General features: G+C 39.0%; 2 protein-coding genes and 1 long non-coding RNA gene across 3 annotated transcripts; 1 reads left to right on the top strand and 2 right to left on the bottom strand.

Moving 5' to 3' along the window:
* Window positions 1-1322: 1322 nt before the first annotated feature.
* On the bottom strand, window positions 1323-2494 carry srxn1 (sulfiredoxin 1 homolog). Its single transcript, XM_082188404.1, has 2 exons — window positions 2195-2494; window positions 1323-2092 (listed from the first exon to the last, which is right to left on the bottom strand). Exons 1-2 carry the CDS (start codon window positions 2417-2419, stop codon window positions 1883-1885), a joined length of 435 nt encoding a protein of 144 aa, XP_082044530.1. The 5' UTR covers window positions 2420-2494; the 3' UTR covers window positions 1323-1882.
* Window positions 2495-7940: 5446 nt separating this feature from the next.
* Window positions 7941-11707, top strand: LOC309512696. The gene is made up of 3 exons (XR_014211146.1): window positions 7941-8086; window positions 8195-8431; window positions 10723-11707. It is a non-coding gene; the product is annotated as an uncharacterized lncRNA (long non-coding RNA).
* Window positions 11708-11888: 181 nt separating this feature from the next.
* On the bottom strand, window positions 11889-23436 carry scrt2 (scratch family zinc finger 2). Its single transcript, XM_082188386.1, has 2 exons — window positions 22226-23436; window positions 11889-18128 (listed from the first exon to the last, which is right to left on the bottom strand). Exons 1-2 carry the CDS (start codon window positions 22371-22373, stop codon window positions 17344-17346), a joined length of 933 nt encoding a protein of 310 aa, XP_082044512.1. The 5' UTR covers window positions 22374-23436; the 3' UTR covers window positions 11889-17343.
* Window positions 23437-23795: the final 359 nt, after the last annotated feature.

Raw genomic sequence — 23795 nt, 5'->3', positions numbered from 1 at the left:
ATCATTGATTTCTGTTAGGATGTGAAGAGAGTTTCAACCAGAATAACAAAAAGTGTTTATGAAAAAAATAGCCTATAGCCCTTTAAGAAGATTTACATATGCAAAACTTTGAAGCTGCTGACATTTGCAAAGGTTTTTTATTATGAAGCCATTCCATAAAAAATGTTGCAACATTCAGAAATACACAATAAAATTTGTCATTTTTATTATATTATTGACTGAGCCACCTGCAATTTTTACGGTCAGAGATTCTAGGGTTCAAAAGCTTCAGTCATTGCTGTTGTAGAGTCTGAGAGGCCTTTCGCTATGGATATTAGGCCAAGGTCAAGGGTCAAAAGGAAATGAAATGCCATTACAAGGAAAAAATATGAGGTGCCCGTCCTCTGATATCCTGACAACAGCTGAAAGTACAAATAATTGAGACCAGTTTTATGTCAGATTAGCGGTTTCACTATATGTCCTCTACACCAGTCTGACTGTGAGCTTCAATCCATCTATATATAGCAGTGTAATAAAACGGAGCATTCATTCTTTTCCTTCATTCCAGCCTGCAGAGGAGAAGAATGCTGGCCAGTTCTCATGACACATGACCCCCAACATGTCCTGCCGTTATAGATGAGCTTCAGAGAGCGTCCTAAAATTCTCATGCCCCTCCACTGGCATATAAAAAAATTAATTGTAATTTTTAAAAATGCTGTGAAGAAATTTAGTGCATCTAAAAATACACTAAGTACATAGTTTGCTGTGGTTTTATTAAAATGTGCTGATTAAGATTGGCAGAATCAGATTGTAATATTGAAAGCAGAACAGTAAAAAAGTAAATAGTGAAATTCTTATGACTCTGACTGTGCCAGACAATCATCTGACATCAGAGTCCACCCATGAGACTCAATCTCAAAGCTTTTGGTCCAGAGCACAGACATAACCAAGTCCAATGGTCACCAGACAGGCACATGGCTGTGGTCATCTTGCGGATGGTCATGGTGTGGTTTGGCATAGGAATGTGAATGTAACAAAATGAAAACAATCATCAAAGGTCAGATAACCCTGAGCATCAAATGGAAGCATACAATACAAATCTGCATTTTATTTTAACCAATTAAATGCATTCATACAAATAGAACAGAATAAAGTTCGGAATAAACAGAATTTCGCTTTATTTTTGTAATAAAATAGATCAATAGATAGATAGATTAAATAGCCTTTAGGTTGTTCTACAAACTGATTTTGTGACTGAATAGCTCTATAGGGGACAAAACATTGGACAAGTTTTCCCCAAGAGAACTGGAGGGGGGGCAAAAAAAAAAAAATCAAAAAAAATTACAAATCATAATGAACACTTACTAAAAAAGATGAAATATTTTATTTGTTTACCTTTATATTATATTAACCAATAACAGAACCAAACACGAATGTGTTGTTAAATAACTGGTCAAAAAAAGTTTGGGAAGCCTAGCTCTAATCCATCAGTGTTGTAATGCTGCCATCTGATGGTCAGGCTAAGAACTGACAGATGAATGGAGACTTGTTTAGTCATCATGACTTGAATCACACAGTGACCAAGCAAAAGGATGTTGGGCAAAAGGAATATAAATATGCATATGACATTTGTTTTGGATGATTCAAAACTCATAGCTCATTCATAAGAATGAAACACCTTTAGAGATATAACTGACACATCATGAAACAGCTGCAGGAACATCAGTGCCATTTTCATCAGAATCCACATTTCAGAGTTATAGAAAACACAATCATCAGGGATAAATGTGCCTGAACATCATCCAGATGGCTGTCAGTGAAGGTTTTCCAACATCAGTGCTCGTCTCTTATGCGTGTCGTATGTCCACTGATCTATATAGATCTATCTAGGTGGCCGTGTCACTCACAGTAGATTCGGCGTGGATGCTCCCAGGTAGGTGCGCAGGTCTGAGATGTTAGATTTTATGATCTTGGCTGGTATGGATTTCATCTTTAATCTCTGATAGGCAGCAAATCGATGACAGCCTCCAAAAGAATAGTAATAATTGCCCCCCTTTTCTCCAGTGATCCAAAGCACGTCTATGGGAGGCACATCGGAGATATCTGAGCCCTCCTGGAAAATCATCACATCATTTTCTACGGCGACCTTATATAATGTCACAAACTGATTAAGCACATTTAAACGTTAAATGTAGTCAATAGTAATTATTCTAACCTTTATGCTGGTCATGAGGCTTTGGACCTTCTGCTCGTCTAAAACAGGCGGAATGGGTCGTATGATTACGTCCATTGGGATGTTATGGACGTCTTGGATGTTGTCTGAATGGATAGAGCGGTTTTCGCTGCGTAAACTGCCCATGTTTCGACTGAAAATCGTGAATGGATTCACGCTTGAGGTGCCGATGTGCTTCCGGAAAACACCGCTCAGAGTTTGAAACATCACCAGAAAAGTTTTACCAGACGTCAGGGAAGTAGGCTACTGTGTCTGCGCATGCGCGAGTAATATTTCCTTCTGGTCCTAATCTTTTCCCCTTCCTGTCTGTTTTATCAGCAGAACAAAATAATAGTCAGTGCATTATAATTAAAATGTTTTGTTTAAATCTTGTATCTATATCTATTAGTCATAAAAAATTATATAAATTATATAAATTATGGATATTGATAATAATTATAAATATATATATATATATATTAAATTAATTATCATTAATAAAATAATAATAAAAGTTGTATTTTACTAAGTAAGTGTGATGTACCAAGAGTGCTATCAATCCTGTGATTCAACCGGATTCAACACTGATCCTTTCCGAAAAAAAAAAAAAAAAACGAAAACGGTTACATCGTTACACCAGTAGGTGGGCAACAACCTGGCCACTTCATGCGCTATCCGATCGTGGAAAGACCTATTCATGGGTTTCATCAGGTCCCTTTCCACAGGTGTATAAAATCAAGCACCTAGATTATGAATGCAGACTGCATTGTGCTTGATTAATACACCTGTGGAAAGGGACCTGATGAAATCCATGAATAGGCGGCTGCATATATGGGGAAAAAAACACCTCACCCTAAAAAAATTCTAACAAAAGGTTTCGCAGCTGTTTTTTGTAGTATTAGGTGTCCTTAATAACATACTAAAAGTTTACCAAAGTTTGACCAATAGAAAGGTGTAATTTTCAAGATGGCGTCCAAGATGGGCAGGAAGCCCTTAAAATATCCTAACTCCTTCATTATTTGACCTAGCCAAGTAATCTTGGTGTCTAACCCCATGTTTTCTGGGTCTATAAATCCATTGGACTTGTCTAAATTGCACTGACATGATTACATACTTATGGAATACATGATTTTGTGCGATAACTGTAAGGTTTTATCTTTGTTTGGGGTGAACCAGAGATGTAAACGATTTAGCCTATGTCATGTACATGTAACTACTCAGTACGTGTTTTTGGACACATACCCTTTTTTTTTGTTGCTAAAACACAGACTTGACATTCAATGTAAAAGTTATTGCACCCAAAAGTAACTTAAATTGGAGTTGTATAACTTTGATCATAAACAACTCTGAATTAGCCCGAACCGAGGCCTGTGTGTGAACCCTCTAAAATGGTCACTCATTTCAATTTGAATAAGGTAATACATATTTAATACATAGATGTTTTTGAGTAAAGGTGGCATTATGCTAAACCTCAGGTTAGATACATCTTTGGGGGAAAGGCGTATCAGTATCGGGTCCTTCCATTTGGTCCAGCTTTGGCTCCGCGGACATTCTCCAAGTGCATGGATGCAGCTCTGGCAGCTCTACTAAATTATCTAGACAACTAGCTCATTCTGGCTCATTCCAGAGAGTTGGTGTTTCGTCACAGGGACGTCATTCTCCACCACCTCCGGTCTCTTGGTCTCAGGTTGAATGCTCAGAAGAATGTCTTAACAGCAGATCACTTTCCTGGGTGTCCAACTCGATTCTCTCTCGACGCAGGCCCGTCTGGCCCCTGCTCGAGTTTCCAGTCTCCGTGCGTGCTTGGCCCGTTTCAGGCTCGGCCATCATGTAGCGGTGGGCATATGTCGCAGGCTTCTGGGGCTCATGGCAGCAGCCTCTCCTGTGCTGCCCTTGGGTCTCCCTCATATGAGACCATTCCTGTGCTGGATGAAACTCAGGGGCATCCGCCTTTCTTGGTCTGCCTTCCGCCTGCTGAGAGTGTTGCGCAGTTGCCTTCACGCTCTTTGGAGGTGGAAAGACTCCCCCTTTTTACTTCAGGGGGTCAAGATGGGTGTAGTTTGCCGTTGGCAGGTTGTCACGACGGACGCCTCTTTGACTTGTTAGGGTGCGGTCTTCGAGGGCAGACCGGCGTACAATGTTTGGATGGGCGAGCTTCTCTCGTGGCACATAAATTGCCTCAAGTTGCAAGCTGTCTCTCTGGCCCTGGATCAATTTCTCCCGGCCCTGATGGACTCATGTCATTGTCAGGACGGACAACATGGCAGTGGTTTGGAGCATGTTTGGCGAGGCAGACCTCTTTGCGTCGCAGAGCTCGACACAGTGCCCCCTATGGTTTTCCCTGTCTCAGCTCATCCGACACCTCTGTGGATAGATGCCCTCGCTCATCCGTGGCTGGAGTTGAGACTGTATGTATTCCCTCCGGTCAAGCAAATCCCTGCAGTCCTTTGCAGAGTGAGGAAGTGTGGGATCCGTCCCTCCTTCTGGTAGCCCCATTCTGGCCATCCCAGACGTGGTTCTCGGAACTGAGCTCCCTGTTGGAGGAGTCCACTTGGCAGATTCCTATCAGGAGAGATCTGCTGTCTCAGCTCCAGGGCAGGAATTGGCATCCTTGACCCGAGATATTGATGACCATTGATAATGCTCATGCGCCTTCTACTAGACTGCTGTATTTCTCTAAGTGCAAGGTTTTTGAGTCTTGGTGTTCGGCTCATGCAGTGGACCCTGTCAGCTGCCCGGTCGGTTCAGTGCTGGAATTCCTGCAGAATAAATTAGTGGCTGGAGTGGCTGCAACTACCTTGAGAGTTTGTCAGCTATCGCTGCCTATCGGGAGTCAGACGAGGTCCCCTTAGGTAAACACTGTCTGGTCTCCTCGTTTAAGCGTGGAGATAGACACTTGAGGCCTGCACGTCCTATTAGTGTCCCCACCTGGGATTTATCAGTTGTTCTGGAGGGGCTATTAGAGCCTTCCTTTGAACCCTTGGAGTCAGCTCCGGACCGGATTCTTACTCTCAAGCGTTGGCCTCTCTCAAGCGTGTGGGGGATCTGCAGGCTCTTTCTGTGAGTGAGCCTTGTATGGAGTTTTCCCCAGGTGTTGTGAAGGTGTTTCTATGGCCTAGACCTGGTTATGTCACCAAAGTTTTGTCCACGTCATTCTGCTCTCAAGTTGCGCCACTGAGGAGGCGCCCGCGCCATCAGCCAATGAATTGGTGTGATTCTATACAGGTTCAGACAATCAGCACATGCCTTCACGTGGCAGCCCTGTTTTGACTAATTTGACAGTACCACACAGTTCTAATGAATTTTATTCTTTATTGGAATCAAAAGAATGGTTATGAACCACAGAAACCACCAACACTAGGCAAAACGATATGAGAAAGGAGAAATATGTAATTACTTAAAGGGATAGTTCACCCAAAAATGAAAATTCTGTCATCATTTACTCACCCTCAAGTTGTTTCAAACCTGTATGAATTTCTTTTTTCTGCTGAACACAAAAGAAGATATTGTGAAATATGTCTGTAACCAAACAGTTGATGGACCCCACTGACTTCCATAGTATTTTTTTTTCCTACTATGGAAGTCAATGGGGTCCATCAACTGTTTGGTTACCGACATTTTTCAAAATATCTTCTTTTATGCTCAGCAGAAAAAAGAAATTCATACAGGTTTGAAACAACTTGAGGGTGAGTAAATGATGACAGAATTTTCATTTTTGGGTGAACTATCCCTTTAAGGTGAGACACGGCAGGCAAAAGCATCGGGGTTTTTTTCCAGATTTTGGGATATTTGTCTTCAATAACATGTCGTCTTTCAGACTTGTGGCGAAAAAGAGTCTGAAATACACATTTAGGTCTTTATTTTACTACACTTTGTCTGTTTGTGTCTGTTGATTTCTCATAAATTCAACAAAAGTTGGCGTTCTAAATCATCCCGCTGCTCCGCGATTGCTGGAGCACCCTGCACCCTGTCATCACATACACCGTAATTTTTTCCCATCTAATATGTGAACACAATTAACTAATTCTTTTGAACCTGGCTTTATCCAATACTCAGATTTCGTTTTTTTTTTTTTTTATATGCAAATAAGCACATATTTAATTAGATAAACTTATTTTTCACATAAATAAGCTTGTAACCAATTGCTTTAATATATAATTGTACTTGTAATCACTTATCTATCATGCAAATATGTTAATTAGAATATTACATGGCCCAAACATGTATCAGGCACCAGTATTCCTGGTCTAGGAGGAATACAAAGGAGTAGGCCTAATGGTCATTTTAAGGGTCCTGACGGCCGCCATTTTGAAAATGGGGCCTTTCTTGGAGTCAAACTTTGGTAAACTTTTAGTATGTTTTTAAGGACATCTGATACTACTGTAAACCACTGAGAAACCTTTTGTTAGAGTTTTTTTGGGGTCAAGCCATATTTGCAGCTGACTACTAAATGCCCTCCGAAGCGCATTTGAGACGGATTTAAATCCTATCGCTGAAACCACTTAAGGAGGAGGTCTGGGCCGCATTCCAGACGAAATGGGACAAGTGTAAATGCATCTGGTTGTTGAAACCACATATGTAAATTGTACTCCTCCCAACAATGCTAAAAAAATAAACGTGTGAGAGCGTGTTTTAGGCAATGTGATGTTTTAGACAGATATATGACGGCGCTACTGCAACACGTAGGCTACGCATCACCACAGACGAGCATCTATTCATCAAGCCAATGTGCAAACTATAGCAAATCAAAGTGAAAGTAAGTTACAGACGCTTAACACACAATCATCTTCATTAAAAGTAAAGAAGCGAAATTATATTACCAGTGCTGTTGCCGCTCTTTCCTATTGCGCTCTTTGATTTTGAAATTAGCTGATAATCAATAAAATGAAGCTCGTTGCTTTCGGTGACGTGCAAATTTGCATATAGCGCGGGAACTGAAGATCGGTTTTATATCCGTTTTGGAAAAACACATTTATGTTACCAGGTGTAAATGGAATCGTTTTGATAAATCAGATACCTATCCAATCTGAGAAAACGCACGAAGTGGTCAGGTGTAAACAGGCCCTACGACTGTCATTAAATCATTTATTCATAACACAGATTCATGCAGAAATCAACAACTGTATTTGAGTGAGTCATTTTAAATCTTCATTCAACCGATTCATCCATAATAATGATTCATAATGAGTATCTGAATCATTCACTCAAACGATTCATTCAAAACTTACTGATTCAAAAGTAAAACAAACGACTGATGTGTGATTCAACTGTTTACTAGCTTCGGCTTCGCTTGAATTTTTTTCGTTAGCGGAGAAAGAAATGGACAAAGTAACTGGCAATATTGTGTCTAAAATGTAAGTTTTAACTTCTTGTATAATTAACTTGTTGCTTCTATGATATAGAGACAGAGGAAAACGTTTAAGATCCGTGTATGAGCTTAGCTTACCGTCTCTTTTTCTCCTCAGAGATGGGAAACTAAATGTTTAGTTATGAGTTGACAAATATTGCTTTATATGTAAAAGTGCAGTGCCAAAGGGACTTTGTCAATGCACGGTACATATTGTGTATTTTGGATATTTATGAGAAGAACTGATATAGCATATTGCAAAATCTGCTCATTTCTCCTCACTTTTGTTGGCAATAAAGATATTAAAATATGAGGTATTTAAAAAAAAATAGCATACAGTATAAGACGTCTGAAGCTTGTTCTGTCATTTCTGATTTTATTTCTCAGCTGGCCCCCCAAAAAAGTCTCCCCAGAAATGATCAATCATTTGTGTAAAAGTTGGCCTGACAACATAACCATTGCCACATGCCAAGACAATTTACAGCAAATTTGTCCCTGCAGTACACTGGACATTTGGCATGAGAAGGAATGAGATCGGTCTACAGTAGGTGAGGTTTTTTGGAGCTCGGCTCACTCTGTCTCTCACTGTGGATCATTAATGGAAAGGAAAATGAACATTTGGATCTCTAAATGCTGTGAACTGATTCTTCTGACAGGAGCAGAAGGGGCGTTTGGACCTACTGCCAGCAGGCTGTAACAGACAGATGGGTTTTCACACAAACAACAGAAAACATCAAGAGCAGTCAGGCTGGCACACACAGAAGAATCAGCAAAGGGAAGAAAGTCTGGATAATGAGGCACTGCTAGCAGGAGATGATAATTCACTCTGTGCTGTGAGAAGACAAACTGTCCACTCCATTTAGAGTTCAACTCCACAGTTACAAAGCCATATGGTGAGTTCACTAATATGATTTAGTGAGTTGTCTTATTTTAATTTTATTTAGTGCGCCATCAGGTTTTATAAAATATATAGGGTTTTGAAGGAAATAACAATTTCATACAACATTTTTAAAGCCACAATGAAATGGAAATTTCATTGACAGATCTTTTCTTTCATATTGTGACGTACATCCAAGTAAACTGGATTAACAGTAAAGAAAAAGAAAAAAATAGGACAGGGACTTTTATTCACCGGTTTTTGATTGGATGAAGTCAGATCTCAATGAGCATGTCACCAGAGATCTGTCCTTCCACTGGAATAAGTTACGAAATAAACATGAAAATATATGTATGGATTAAATCAAAAACATACATTTAGAAAATATTAATTTCATTCATTTTCATTCATGTATTGTTAAAGCACAATATTAATTATATATACACTCACCTAAAGGATTATTAGGAACACCATACTAATACTGTGTTTGACCCCCTTTCGCCTTCAGAACTGCCTTAATTCTATGTGGCATTGATTCAACAAGGTGCTGAAAGCATTCTTTAGAAATGTTGGCCCATATTGATAGGATAGCATCTTGCAGTTGATGGAGATTTGTGGGATGCACATCCAGGGCACGAAGCTCCCATTCCACCACATCCCAAAGATGCTCTATTGGGTTTTTGTGATCTGGTGACTGTGGGGGCCATTTTAGTACAGTGAACTCATTGTCATGTTCAAGAAACCAATTTGAAATGATTCGAGCTTTGTGACATGGTGCATTATCCTGCTGGAAGTAGCCATCAGAGGATGGGTACATGGTGGTCATAAAGGGATGGACATGGTCAGAAACAATGCTCAGGTAGGCCGTGGCATTTAAACGATTCCCAATTGGCACTAAGGGGCCTAAAGTGTGCCAAGAAAACATCCCCCACACCATTACACCACCACCACCAGCCTGCACAGTGGTAACAAGGCATGATGGATCCATGTTCTCATTCTGTTTACGCCAAATTCTGACTCTACCATCTGAATGTCTCAACAGAAATCGAGACTCATCAGACCAGGCAACATTTTTCCAGTCTTCAACTGTCCAATTTTGGTGAGCTCGTGCAAATTGTAGCCTCTTTTTCCTATTTGTAGTGGAGATGAGTGGTACCCGGTGGGGTCTTCTGCTGTTGTAGCCCATCCGCCTCAAGGGTGTGCGTGTTGTGGCTTCACAAATGCTTTGCTGCATACCTCGGTTGTAACGAGTGGTTATTTCAGTCAAAGTTGCTCTTCTATCAGCTTGAATCAGTCGGCCCATTCTCCTCTGACCTCTAGCATCAACAAGCATCAACTGACCTTTCGCCCACAGGACTGCCGCATACTGGATGTTTTTCACTTTTCACACCATTCTTTGTAAACCCTAGAAATGGTTGTGCGTGAAAATCCCAGGAACTGAGCAGATTGTGAAATACTCAGACCGGCCCGTCTGGCACCAACAACCATGCCACGCTCAAAATTGCTTAAATCACCTTTCTTTCCCATTCTGACATTCAGTTTGGAGTTCAGGAGATTGTCTTGACCAGGACCACACCCCTAAATGCATTGAAGCAACTGCCATGTGATTGGTTGATTAGATAATTGCATTAATGAGAAATTGAACAGGTGTTCCTAATAATCCTTTAGGTGAGTGTGTGTGTATATATATATATATATACACAGTACAGGCCAAAAGTTTGGAAACATTACTATTTTTAATGATTTTGAAAGAAGTTTCTTCTGCTCATCAAGTCTGCATTTATTTGATCAAAAATACAGAAAAAAACAGTAATATTGTGAAATATTATTACAACTTAAAATAATAGTTTTCTAATTGAATATACTTTAAAAAATAATTTATTCCTGTGATGCAAAGCTGAATTTTCAGGATCATTACTCCAGTCCATGATCCTTTAGAAATCATTCTAATATGATGATTCATTCTCAAAGTTGGAAACAGTTCTGTTGCCTAATATATTTGATGAATAAAAGGTTAAAAAGAACTGCATTTATTCAAAATAAAAAAATATTTTCTAATAATATAAATCTTCTTTACTATCACTTTTTATCAATTTAACACATCCTTGCTGAATAAAAGTATTGATTTATTTCAAAAAAAGAAAGAAAAGAATTACTGACCCCAAATTACTGACCAGTAGTGTATATTGTTGTTATAAAAGATTTCAAATTTTTTTTTAATTTGCTTATTAAGCAGCAGAACTGTTTCCAACTGTTTATATATATATATAGCAAAGACTAATATTGTTACTCTAAATCCGACTGCAGTGAAATATAAACACCAGCAGATGGCGGGCAAACCTCAGAATCCTGTTGATATTAAGGTATCAAAACCACACACACCAATGAAGTTTTGAATGCAAAGGACAATACTGAGTAAGTACTGACATCCAAATATGCAGCACAAATATCATTATTAGTCCCTTACAAAAATGACTATGGTGGTACCATTGTACAGTGATTACATCAGATAGTGATGATATTGTCACATACCATTCACATTTTTGCATTTAACAAGCGGCTTACAAAAGGCATTTATATGGCACATCATGTCCAAAAACACATGGTAGTAATACGATACTTATTTTGGTGGTGACTGGTGTTGACTGGTGTACTTCTCACCACAAAAAAACTCGTAACGCCTTGATATGGAGCATTTTACCTTCTGAGGTATTTTACCATAATTTTACCTGAGTTGTTTTACCTAACTCATTTTACAATTCAATTTCCATTCGCCACATCTACAAGTGAGGGGAGAATTAGGTGTTCTTATCTCTTAAAGTGTAATCAGTAACTACTGTAGCCTACTAAACGCATCCATGCCCAGAGCACATGCACACACACACACACACACACACACACACACTGCTCTTACACGTACTGTGTGTGTTGACTCCACATGGATTTTATCTTATGAATGTGCTGGAACGCTGCGATTCTCTTTTGACCTTGTTCTTGTTTCTTGTATTAGGATCAATGATAGCAAGTTAAACCTTAACGTCATGTGCCAGTAAAGGGTAAAGCTCAGTAGGATAGCATGTTATCAGGGCTCTGAGAGTTGAGTGGTTTAGGGTTGCATGTTCAATATTGCAGATGATAGTGTTTAATAATTTATTCTTATGAAATCTAATGGTAGCATCACCACACTGCCACTTCAGTTACAGTGACCTCTTTATTCATGGTGATATTCACTACTAAACCTGGAAAATATATTCTTTCAGAAGGAAACATTTAATTTTAATTTTATATATAAATGTGCACTGTAACCACTAAGGCTAAGCTTTGATTATGTTTACTGAATTAGAATATATAATGTAATAAGTGAAATAATACATTTTTATAATTTTATCTTTAATATATAAATAACATTAAATATATATAAACAATGACATCTAATTTAAACTAAATTAAATATGTTTCTGGTACCCACGAAATCTAACTGAAGGTTTTTTTTTATTTTTTATTATTCCTAAGGGGACTTTTAAGGAATACTAGAAAACTTTAAGATTAATTAAATTAAATTCAAGATTAATTAAATTACATATGATTTTATTTAAAAAAAGAAATTATTAATCCAATAAAATATCAACTATACTGTACATTTGTCCGAATTCTATTAGACTATTCTGACTGAGGTGGTTGTCTCCATCAATGTTTATGGTAGTTTCGGCCTAAAGTAGTAATTGGAGAGTCGGACTTATCCTTTATTTACATTTTTAAATACACCAGTTAATCAATATCAAGCAGTGTAATCCATTAAATCAGTCAAACAGACAGAATGAAAACTAAGCCAAAACACTGTAGGACAGTGAAGGACATAATGGTTGAGCCTGACTCGTGTTTCTGGTTTCTTGGACATCAGTCCTCCTCTATCCTGATGACAGTGTCTCTCCCTCAGCATCAGTAATCGGTCTCATTCAGCTCTGAGTGCTGCATCTTGGTAAGGCCAGAGTGTAACATAAAATCAATGTTTCATTAACATTTAATGACTTGGACTGGCTTAACAGCTCCAGGACAGATGCTTGTGCGTCAGGTTTCAGAGTGACTTTAGCTGCTGACTTGATTACAGTTTGGATGTTCTTCCGGTGAGAGTTATAGCACTGATGAATGCAGGGAAGGCTGATCCCAGTTCAGCAGCGCCATTGGTGAGATAGGTGGGCGTTGTCAGGGAGGAGCACAGGGAGAACTCGCTCAGTCATTCTGATCTGTGACTCCTTAGTCTTGTGTTGTGATCAGAATTGATATCTGTCTAACTGTAAGAAGTACAGACTACAAGTTGGAAACTCAGAATATACAGTTCTGCTAATGCAGGGGGTTTAAACTAGGGCCAGGGGTCCGTGAGAGGAATCTAAAAGCACTTTCAGTGTACATTTCATGTTCTGTGTTTGAGAGAAATGGGAGTAAAACATTAAGTCAGTTAAATAAATGACAACGGACTGCTTGTGCTATTGATTTTATTGTTCATAAACATCACTATTGGCTTTACCCTTCATAACAGGCAAAATGTAATATCAGAAGTGGAAAAATCTTTATGTTTTTACACAGGGAGGAAGGAAGGAAGGAAGATAGAGAGAGAAGGCAAGGGCAAAGAAGAGAGACAATCTGAAATCTCTCAAGGACCATATGGAGGGCTGTGAGTTGCCTACCATATGCTGAAGGCTTTTGTCATGGAAATAACTCTTTAATTTTTTGGCACTTCATATTATTGTTCAGCCAGGCTGGGCACTTCCACAAAAGAAGAAAAAAATAACGAGAGAAATAGAGAGAAAGAGAGAGAGAGACAAAGAAATATCGGTAGATCCTGGTGAACAGAGAGAGAATGATTAGCATTGTTAATATTGCTGGTAGCTAGTACAGCAGGTAATGAGCTAATGAAGTCCCTGATCCTGTTCAGCCTGTCCAGGGTTAAACGGCTCAGAAAAGGTAAAAGCAAAAGGGATCGGCTCACATGCGGTGTCTCATTATTGCTGAGATATATATACACACATATTTACATTTGTCTAAAACGCGTTCACTTTCTCAGTCTCTTCAGTTATCTCACATTTCTGAACATTTGTGGAAAAAGATTTTTCTGAAAACAAAGAGATGATGGTAGTCCTTTGGAATAGCCTTTAGAAGAGCTCATCATTACATCAAGCTTTGCATAATTTGAACTGACTCTGAATTCAAGCCTTATTAATATGGAAAATATCCAGATGGAAATTCATAACAGATAGTCTGTTGATTCTTCACAGCTGTGGGTGTGTCAGAAATATGAGGGGATGAGGAATAAAAGCAGGATGAATGTCCATCAGGGTCAGAAATGAATCAGTGCCACCAAATGTGCTCCAAATAGTTAAAATGACAAAGATTTCTACATAGTATATCTGTTAGATAACATCTCTTTCTATTTCATATACACTACCGTTCAAAAGTAAGACTTTTTAATGTTTTTAATAAAGGTCTCTTATGTGCACCAAGGCTGCATTTATTTGATCAAAAATAATTATAAACAGTAATATTGCGAAATAGTATTACAATTTAAAATAACTGTTTTCTGTTTTTAATATATTTTAAAATGTATTTTATTCCTGTGATTTTCAGCAGCCAGATTACATCTGTCTTCAGTGTCACATGATCCTTAAGAAATCATTATAATATGCTGATTTGCTGTTCAAGAAACATTTATTATTATCAATGTTGAAAACAGATTGATTGATTTGAAATATAAATATTTTATAACATTATACATGTCTTTTCTGTCAATTTTGATAAATGTAATGTATACTTACTGAATAAAAGTATACATTTCTTAAAAAAAAAAAATCTTACTGACCCCAAACTTTTGAATGGCAGTGTATATAGTACATAATATTTTATTCTATTGGCCTATCTAACAAGCTGCTATAAAATATATCAATTTATTTGATATATTTTGAATATTTAACACTTTAAACATTTTAAATATTGATCATTGTATCAGGAATCAAGTATTAATTTTAAATTTTAACTGTAGTTATTATATTTCTGACACTGATGTCCATCAGCAATGAGAGTGAAATACAATACAGAAATCTGCTAGGACACGGCGTTCCAATGTACGAGGTCAGGAATGGGTGGATAAGAGGCGAAGAGCAGAAGAAAAGTGGGAGGAGAAACTCATTATCTATTCCCCGCAGGTTTTGGCCCATTACTGAGATTGTGCCGTCCTTTTTACAATATGCAAAACGCTGACAGAGCCTTTGGCTGCTGCTGCTCGACCTTCCTCACAAGGTCAAACTCAGACTCAATTATGCTCTCAGACTACTGTCTGTCCACCAACACCTGTTAACCCTTTAGGGGAGTGGACACTGCCTCTATTCATTTTGACATGAGCTGCATCATATATGCTGATGCATATTTTCTTATGCAAGGTTTCATTCCTCATGATGGTGCTAAATGTATTTTCATTATGAAACAAGCAGTTTTGTTTCCGCTTTTTCTGCTTCATGGGACTGACAGCAAAGAGACAGCTGATTTACACCGTCGCATTTTATGATTGCACTTCTCATCCTTTCATCTCCTAACATCTTTCAGATCTTTATTATACAGGCAGTGGCACATTGGCGCCATATGCTCAGCTATTTCCATCAATGCTGCCATTAAGCCTCTATTTTGTTTCATCTCTGTCCTGAACCCAGCACTCCTTTCACTCAAACACTGAATAATCCATCCTGATTGGCATTTCAGGGGGGTCATTATTTCTGGGTCTAGGATTTGGGACTTCTATTTCACATGTCACTGAAACTCTGTCATATTCATGTCATCGTCTGGCGGCCGCAGCTTATGATGGGATTTATTTGGACAGCTAAAGCCAAATGCTTGAAATATGTCATGCTGTGGGTTAGTCTTTTTATAATTACATTCAAAACTACTTAGATGCAAGACAGTTATATTAAATTTGTGATAATAGTAATAGTAAAAAATATTATTAGAAAAAGGCTTATTGCTGCGGTTTTTATTATTAAAATTTCATTTAAATTTGTAAGAACAACAAAAAAAAGGGGTTTTAATATCTGTTCGATTTGCACCGTCCGGGACTGATTTTGCTTTATTTTTTATTAGTGTTTAGATGTAAAATACATTTCTGGAATACTAAATTGTTTGGCATTTGAGCAATGAGATGAATTGTGATGTCACAAATGTGGGTGGAGTCACACAAACACACCATAGACATAGGCTGCATCTGAAATCGCATACTATCTTCAGTAGGTACTTATTTTGAATAAGTACTTTGTGAGCGCTAAAAAAGTATGTTCTATTTAGTATTAATGTGTGTGGTATGAACGTAATCTGGATGCACTACATTCGGCGTGTTGCCCTTATCACATGACCTACTGCATCAGTCGCGTCACCGCCATTCATAAATCCTCTCCCGTGGCCTTATGGGATAGTAAAGTGTCGGACATACTTGTTTAGTCACATACTGTTTTTCGCCTACTATATAGTAGGGAAGTATGCGATTTCAGATGCAGCCCTAGACATTTTGAATGGTCTCACTCTCAGCAGGAAATGGAGTTCTAGAAACGACGAAATGAGATATGACCTTTGAGATATTAAGGAGATTTCTGTTTATTGCCCTACATTGACTGCTAACAGGACAGCTGTGATTATACAAGTTGCTGTACCTAAGAAGAATTATTGCCCATTAAACAAAGCATCATCACCTGAATTCATCTGCTTTTAAACACTGCATACCGTCCCTCTCGAAAAAGAATAAAATCCCTCTACAGCTGAATCATGCATATAAAGATTTTCATTAAAGAGCAGCATTTTAAAAGGTCAACGGCAGTTCAGTATCCGATAACACAGAGAATAGTCAACCAAATAAATAAATAAATAGATAGATAGGTACATAAATAAATAAATACACATTAAATAAATAGGGAAATGAAAATAGTGCATAAATAAATACATAAGTACTCAACAATACTGGAATGGTAAATGAGGTTTGTATGATGGATGCTTTGAGAGCTTGGACAGAGCAGAGGTTAGAGGTCATACCTGCCTCTGGGTGAGGTAATCATGGAGCAGGAAGACAAGGGGCGGAGCCCCAGGCATCTGGAGCACATGCAGTCTGTTTTAGTGTGAGGAAGCCCAGCAGAGCGAGCAGAGATGCACGAAAGAAGTCGTTGAAAGTCCCTGTCGTCCGTGTTATAAGTGTTTCGAATGTTTGGTGATCATTGTCTTGAGTGCTGTTTCCTCCATATGGTAAAACGAAAGTGATGGTTGCTCTGCTCGAACAGTTACAGGACACGATTGGCACAAATAAATAAACAAATAAATAATGAAACTGCAGGAAACATTGAATATAAAAATAACAATTATAAATAAAATACCAAAAGTGTAACAAAAGTTTGCACCTTTTCAGAGGTCTACAATCTTTTTTTTTTTGTTCTTTTTTTTTTGCAAATACTGTCGTTATTCACATTTTCATAAAAAGTTTATGTTGGCAGTTGCAAAAGAATTCAAAATAAAAGAGCAGCATAAAAATACAAATTGATTTTCATTTCTCAAAAAGCACAAACCTGTTGCTGTCTTTTTTTATGTCGTTTTTATGATTTGCTATAAAACATCAGTAATCTAAATATTATTACTATCGTTATTAATAGGATTATGTTCATAAAAATTTGCATGCCAGGCCTCATAATTGTACGTGTCTATATGAGAGGGTCTTTTTTTTTTCTTTTTTTTTTACCAAAGAAAAAAAATCCAGCATCTATTCATTATTGTCTTATTATTATTGGGTTGGTTTGGGCTTTTTTCTTGGTGAAAATATTGCTTTCTAAAAAAGGGATAGTGGGGTCTGTGAATGGGGAGTCTGTGGGGGGGATTTTTGAGAGCGTTAACTCATCTTCATCTTTTCTCTTGTTAATTCTCGGAGCCAGACTCGTCCTCGTCTCCGGAGCCTCTGAAGCAGGCGGACTCGTAGTGCTTGTTCAGGTAGGACTTCAGCGCGAAGGTCTTATTGCAGCGCTTGCAGCTGTAGTGTTTGAAGGCCGAATGTGTCTGCATGTGCGCTCGTAGGTTGGATCGGTCGGCGAAGGCTTTCCCGCAGTGGGCGCAGGCGAAGGGTTTTTCTCCCGTATGCGATCGCATGTGCCCCTGCAGCAGCCAGGGCCGACTGAAGGCTTTACTACACACGTGACATTTGTGCTTGAGGTCGTGAGTGAGGATGTGCATGGCCAGCGCCGGCATGGACACGTAAACCTTGTCGCAGGTGGGACACTTGCGCGCCATCTTGCTGTCGAGGCTGCGGTGGGTCTGCTTGTGTCTGCTCAGGTTGGATGAAGTGGCGTAGGTCTTTCCGCACTCATTGCAGGTGTGTCGTGGACCTCCGTTGTTCGCCCCGGCCATTTCTTTCTCCTCTACTTCAACATTTTTCGTTTCCGCGACCTCGCCCTTCCTCCTCGAGCGGCCGTCAGATATGAAGAATGCATCCATGGTGTAGCCCTCGCTGAGAGATTCGCTCTCGCTGCTGAAGTATCCGCGGGCCGTGAGGCCAGACTGAGGGCTGTCCGGGTGCTCCAGGTCCGGTTGGCAGTACTCCCCACCTCCACTGCTGACGGGGGAGTACAGTGGATCCGAGCTCGGTTTCATGTCGGCCTGCTTCTCCTCTGTGTACTCAGAAGAGCTGATGTAATCTTGGATGTAGCCTGCAGCAGGACAGAGAACATGAACTGGTTATTAACTCATTCACATATTCTCTGAAGTCCAGGTGTAAAGCAATTAAAGACACAGAATGTGACTACACTAAAGACACAGGGCCTATTTTAACAATCTAAGCGCATGGTCTAAAGTGCACGGTGCAAGCGCACTTAGGGCGTGTCCGAATCCACTTTTGCTAGTTTTCCGACGGGAAAAATGCACCAGGCGCATGGTCTAAAAGGGTTGTCCCTATTCTCTTAATGAGTAATGGGTGTGTTTTGGGAGTAACGTAAAATAAACCAATCAGAGTCTCATCTCCAATTCCCTTTAAAAGCCAGTTGCGCTGGCGCCATGGCGGATTCGCTATTTACATGGCGGAATTTGCAAGCGGAAAATTTACCGCTTCTCTAGCGAGGAAACGGATCTGCTCGTGCGCAAGGTGAAAGCGTGTATGCGCGTTGTGGACGGATCTTGCTAACGCGCTCTTTAAATAACAAAAAAAATTTGCGGCCTATTACAGTTACCTCAAAATAGCAACGCGCCAACAACGCGCCTGAACACGCCTCGTTTTCAGACCAGCACGCCCATGGGCGCACTAATGGGCGCAAACGCATTTGCTATTTAAACAACGTGGTGCAGGATGTGAAAATGATAACTGTGTCGGGCTGAAACTAGCAAAAAACACTTGCATCATGCCTGGCGCCACATTGCACCGGGTGTATGATAGGGCCCACAATGTTAGACACAACAAAATAGAAGTACAACAAATGACAACACGCCTAAAAAAAAAAGGTTCTTTTTTGACAACGATGGTTCCATGAAAAACCTTTAACATCCATAAAACCTTTCCATTCCACAAAAGGTTCTTTATGGTTGTTCTTGTGTTATTAAATGTTCTTTGGATTATTAAAATGTTCTTCACATGAAGGGAAAAAAAATGGTTCTTTTAAGAACTGTTCACTGAAAGTTTATTTGGGGATAGCTGGCATCATGCGAAAACGCCCTTTTGGAACCTTTAAGTTTCCATGAGACTTTCCTAAAACACCTCACATCATATCTGCCTTAAGCTGCAAGTCTTTAGTTTAAAAGTCTTTGGTAAAATAATACTGGAAACCAATTTGACTATATTTTGTGCTATGCTATATGGAAGTCTGTTTTTGCTTAAAAGTAAAAAAAAAGAAGAAAAAAAACTTTTTAATTAATTTATCTATTCATTCATTCATTCATTTTCTCATAATTTTTTTATAGCTCACATTTGTGTCTTTATATCTCACAGTGAGACTTTATATTTCATAGTATGACTTTATTTCACACAATTGAAACAGGCTTCCATAGTTCCTTCTGCATACCTCACTCATGTGTGTGTGTGTGTGTGTGTGTGTGTGTGTGTGTGTGTGTGTGTGTGTGTGTGTGTGTGTGTGTGTGTGTGTGTGTGTGTGTGTGTGTGTGTGTGTGTGTGTGTGTGTGTGTGTGTGTGTGTGTGATTGAGACCCAGAGGGTTTTAACATGGTTAATAGCTAATTAAGCAGGTTAACTGTGGTGGAAGCACAAGTGTCTCTCTTTCCCTCCTTGAGATGAAGAAGCCACTCAGACTCTCTTTTTCTTTGATAAGATTAGCCAAGGGCTCCTGTAGAGTTTGGTGTTTATTCGTCTATTATGCACAACGTAATCTTTTAAAAGTGGAAGTAAATGGAGGATGATGTTATGAATGGTCCTTAAAAACCATTTTAAGGAAATCGGGAATTTACAAAGCATTTTCACTTCTGTTAGAAGATAACCAAAGCTCTTTCCCAGATTTCAAAACCTCCTGAAATAGTTTCAAACATTGAAGTATATTACAAATATGAAAATATACTCCCTAATACAGGATGTCTCGTTTCCTCTCTATCCGCTGAAACAAATAAACTCCCTCGTAACTTCTCTAAACTGATTATGGAGCCCTCTGACCGCGAAGAGCGAGTCTTAATGCATCGTGAGGGTCATTCAGTAGCTGCTAAAAGGATTTCTGGCAGCCGTGGGGCTCAGACGCGTTTATTGCCATTGGAATTTCACCGACATAATACCCCTTCCAAGGTGCCATGTCTTTGACAAAATGTTTCTAATTCAATCTGCTTGCTAAAAGGGAAACCCAAAAGGCATTTAATGCAGTGCAGTATCAGTTTGGGCGAGTTATACAGTGAAATTAAAGAAAGCGATGCGCAACAATGGTGGAGCTAACCAGGGGAAAAAGTCAACAGGATCAGTAGAGAGAGAATGTTATTTGGGGATATAACTGTGTTGTCCACAAAAGACCGCTCAGAAGTTATTAGGATATATATATAATATTATAAAAACATTTTGGTAACTATTTGGTAACTATATTTTCTGTCAGAATAGCAACCAGCTACTACAGGTATTGTTCCCCTACCAAACAAAACCTGTGGTATTAGCCATGAAAAAAAAGAAAGAAAAAGATTATGAAAACTTGCACAGTTTGAACAAATAGCATGAATATAACTGTGATAGTAAAAAAATTTTTTTATCATATAATATTGCTATTAATATAAAAATATAATTGGGATTTTTACTGAAGCAAGTTTGAATGAATAAATAATAGAAATACTATATAGAATTAATTAATATTGCAAATATAATTATAATGGTTTTGATAATATAAGAAACAAATTTTCTTATATATAAAAAGAAAAAAAATATTAGAATGAATAATATAATAACAATAATTCATTTCATTATGATTTTGCAGATGCAACAATACTTGTAGGAACAGACATTTTAATGTGGATATATTTTTTGGGGGGGTTAGTCCATTGACTGACAGACGAGATGGAGTTGTTTGTTCTTTGTGCTCGACCTTCAAGATGAAGAATAAAGAAAAATGTCTTCTACAATAATTACAGCAACTGTTTGCGAATTATTATACAAAACCGATAGGGGAAGATTTTTTATTATTTATAAAATGAAGAAAAAATGCATGCTTTCGGTTTTGGAATTTCATATAAAAATACAATGCAATACAAAACAATATTGTAAAAGCATAAACCTAATTTTAAAAGGAGCAGCGCAGCTTATAAGTTCATATAATCTTACAATGACCCAAAAACAGATAAACAGTCTGTTGTGTTTTTTTTTTTTTATAACAGGTGGGAAGATATCCCTCATGTCTTATCTCGCTTATCTGTGAAAAACACCACAGCAGGACAGAGAGAGCCACACATCTGCTACCGAAATCTGTCTGTGAGGACACACAGAGCTCTCTGGACTCCCTTTAGTCTCTGTAGAATAGCTCAGTTTAGCTCAGCCTGTCCCATCATGTCCGCTCAGGGATGCTGGGCTTGCTCTGTGCGTGATGCTATTTGCCCTATTGTGCGAGTGCGTGCTGCTGCATCATGTGACAAAAGTCAGCACTGCCTCAAGCTTCTCTTTCCTTTCATCTCCCTCGTTGTCCTTCGAGCTGTACAGTACAGTACTCGGATGTCTCCTGTGGCGTCAATGATGGCTGAAACCCTACCTCCTCCTCCTCCACCACTTAGATTCATGTACCCGGAAGCAGGAGAGTGAAAGAGAAATAGTGAGATGAGGCAGAAAAGAAGGATGGGGGAGGAGAGCGAGAAAGAGAGAGTGCTGTTGGTGGTGGTGGTGGGGGGGAGGGTTTGGACCGAAACTCAAGGGCAGTATCAGCTAAGGACAAACACATCAGCCCCACAAAGCAGCGTGCTAGCGTTAGCATGAGCTACGCACAACAAACTGGTATCAAGCTCCTGTATGTACACTTTCGTACGGCTTTATTCGCATAAGCTGATCGCGCTGCGTGACCTGATTTGTGTCAGCATGAGTCAAAAAACAAAGTCTGGGGGGCACAATGGAGGACGAGGTTGGGGGTGAAAGGATGGAGGGTTTTACGGATTAGTTCGCGACAGAATGGGAAGATTTATGTAACATCTGTTGGACTACGTACAATGTTCCAAAAACACAGCATCAAATCTGAATTATGCCCTAGCAGATATTTTTCATAGGCTAACCATTTGGGAACATGGTTGAACATCAAGCACATATAGTGAAGCTACTGTATCTGTATGTAAACAATATATTTAGGCACCATACTCACCATTTTCACAGAGTCGGACGCCCAGGTTTGAGCGAGAACGTGTAAAGGAGTCATTGGGATGATGATGGTGATGATGATTAGACGCTGATACGGGAGATGAGGAAAAATCATCCAGTTTAATTTTCTTCACAAGAAATGAGCGAGGCATGGTTCACACACGGTCGCACGCGCACAGACGCAGCAGAAAATCCTTCACATCGGCCGCAGACGGACAAAAAAACCCTGGAGAAAACCGTCCCGAATGAAATCCGTCACATAAAAAAAGATCCACGTCCCAGAAACTAAAAAAAACAACCTGTGATTGTAGATGAAGGAAAAATGAAGAGCACGCAGGAGGAGAGAGATGTCTGATGGTACAATACTGTGTGTGTGTGTGTGTGTGTGTGTGACTGCTACTGTACACACACACACACCCGCTTACGCTGCTAAAAAAAAAAAAAAATTCACTTGTTCAGCACTGGATAGCTCCTGGCCTGCAGCGGAGGCGGCTGAGAGGAGGAAGAGATAGAGAGGAGAGAGAGAGAGAGAGAGAGAGACAGAGAGAGGAAGAAAGAGAGACAGACAGACAGAGAGAGAAGAGACTGTGAGACTAGCTGAGATCAGCAGTCAGGCAGGTTTTATAGAGGCAGACGGTGGGAGTGAGATCAGGTGGTACATCGCAATGAAGCTGCTCAGCATTAATCCATCAAACATCCCTCGGGACACACATCACATTACTACTGAACCGTCTGTGCCTTCACACACGCAGACAGACAGACCCCCCTCTGATACGCTCCCTCCCCTTCCTTGCACACCCCCATTCTGTGGGAGCGAGAGAGAGAAAGAGAAGGAAAGGCCTGAAATGTCACACAATCTCAAAGTGAGTTGATACAACAACCAGCGTACATTCTGTTCGGTTCTGTTCTGCGTCCCGTCTGTTTCGCTGACAGTTACATCAAATACTGGCAAGCTGTATTCGCTTCGATTTCCTCTCTAAATCTGCAGTGTCAACTAGAATTCATACTCTTCCTGTGTCTTTATTTACATTTATGCATTTGGCAGAAAGCTGTGCGTTTGTGTGTTTTCTGGGATTCGAACCCATGAGCATCATCGTTGCGAGCATCATTATTATGCATTAAATTCTGTTATTTTAGTATTATTTCTATACTATTATAGTAGGCCTATTTATTAAGATTTTAAATTAGCTATTATATTTTTTATTTAAATTTTAGTTCAGGTATTAGTTATTTTGTTATGTGCTTTTGTTATTTTTATTAGTATTTTATAGTATTTCTATATGGCTTTAGTTATTTTTTTTTCAGTATTAGTTTTTATAATTTTAGTACTTATTACTTTTAATTAGTTACCAAGGCAACATTTTTAATCTTCGTTTAAGTTTTTCATCTAATATTTATATTTTATTGCAGCTTCAATTACCAAAAACAATCTTTAGTAGTTTTAGTTAACAATAACAACAGTTTTTTCACTGTCTGCATATTCTTGAACAGCCATCAACAATGTTAATTGTTATGTGGAGAAACACAAGACTTCTTGAATCAATGCAATTTTGAAGCAAATATCCGGTACAGGT

Source organism: Leuciscus leuciscus, assembly GCF_965113295.1.
Source record: "Leuciscus leuciscus genome assembly, chromosome: 13".
Lineage (NCBI taxonomy): Eukaryota > Metazoa > Chordata > Actinopteri > Cypriniformes > Leuciscidae > Leuciscus > Leuciscus leuciscus.
The sequence above is the reverse complement of the archived record's forward strand: the minus strand, read 5'-3'. Positions and strand labels throughout refer to the sequence as shown.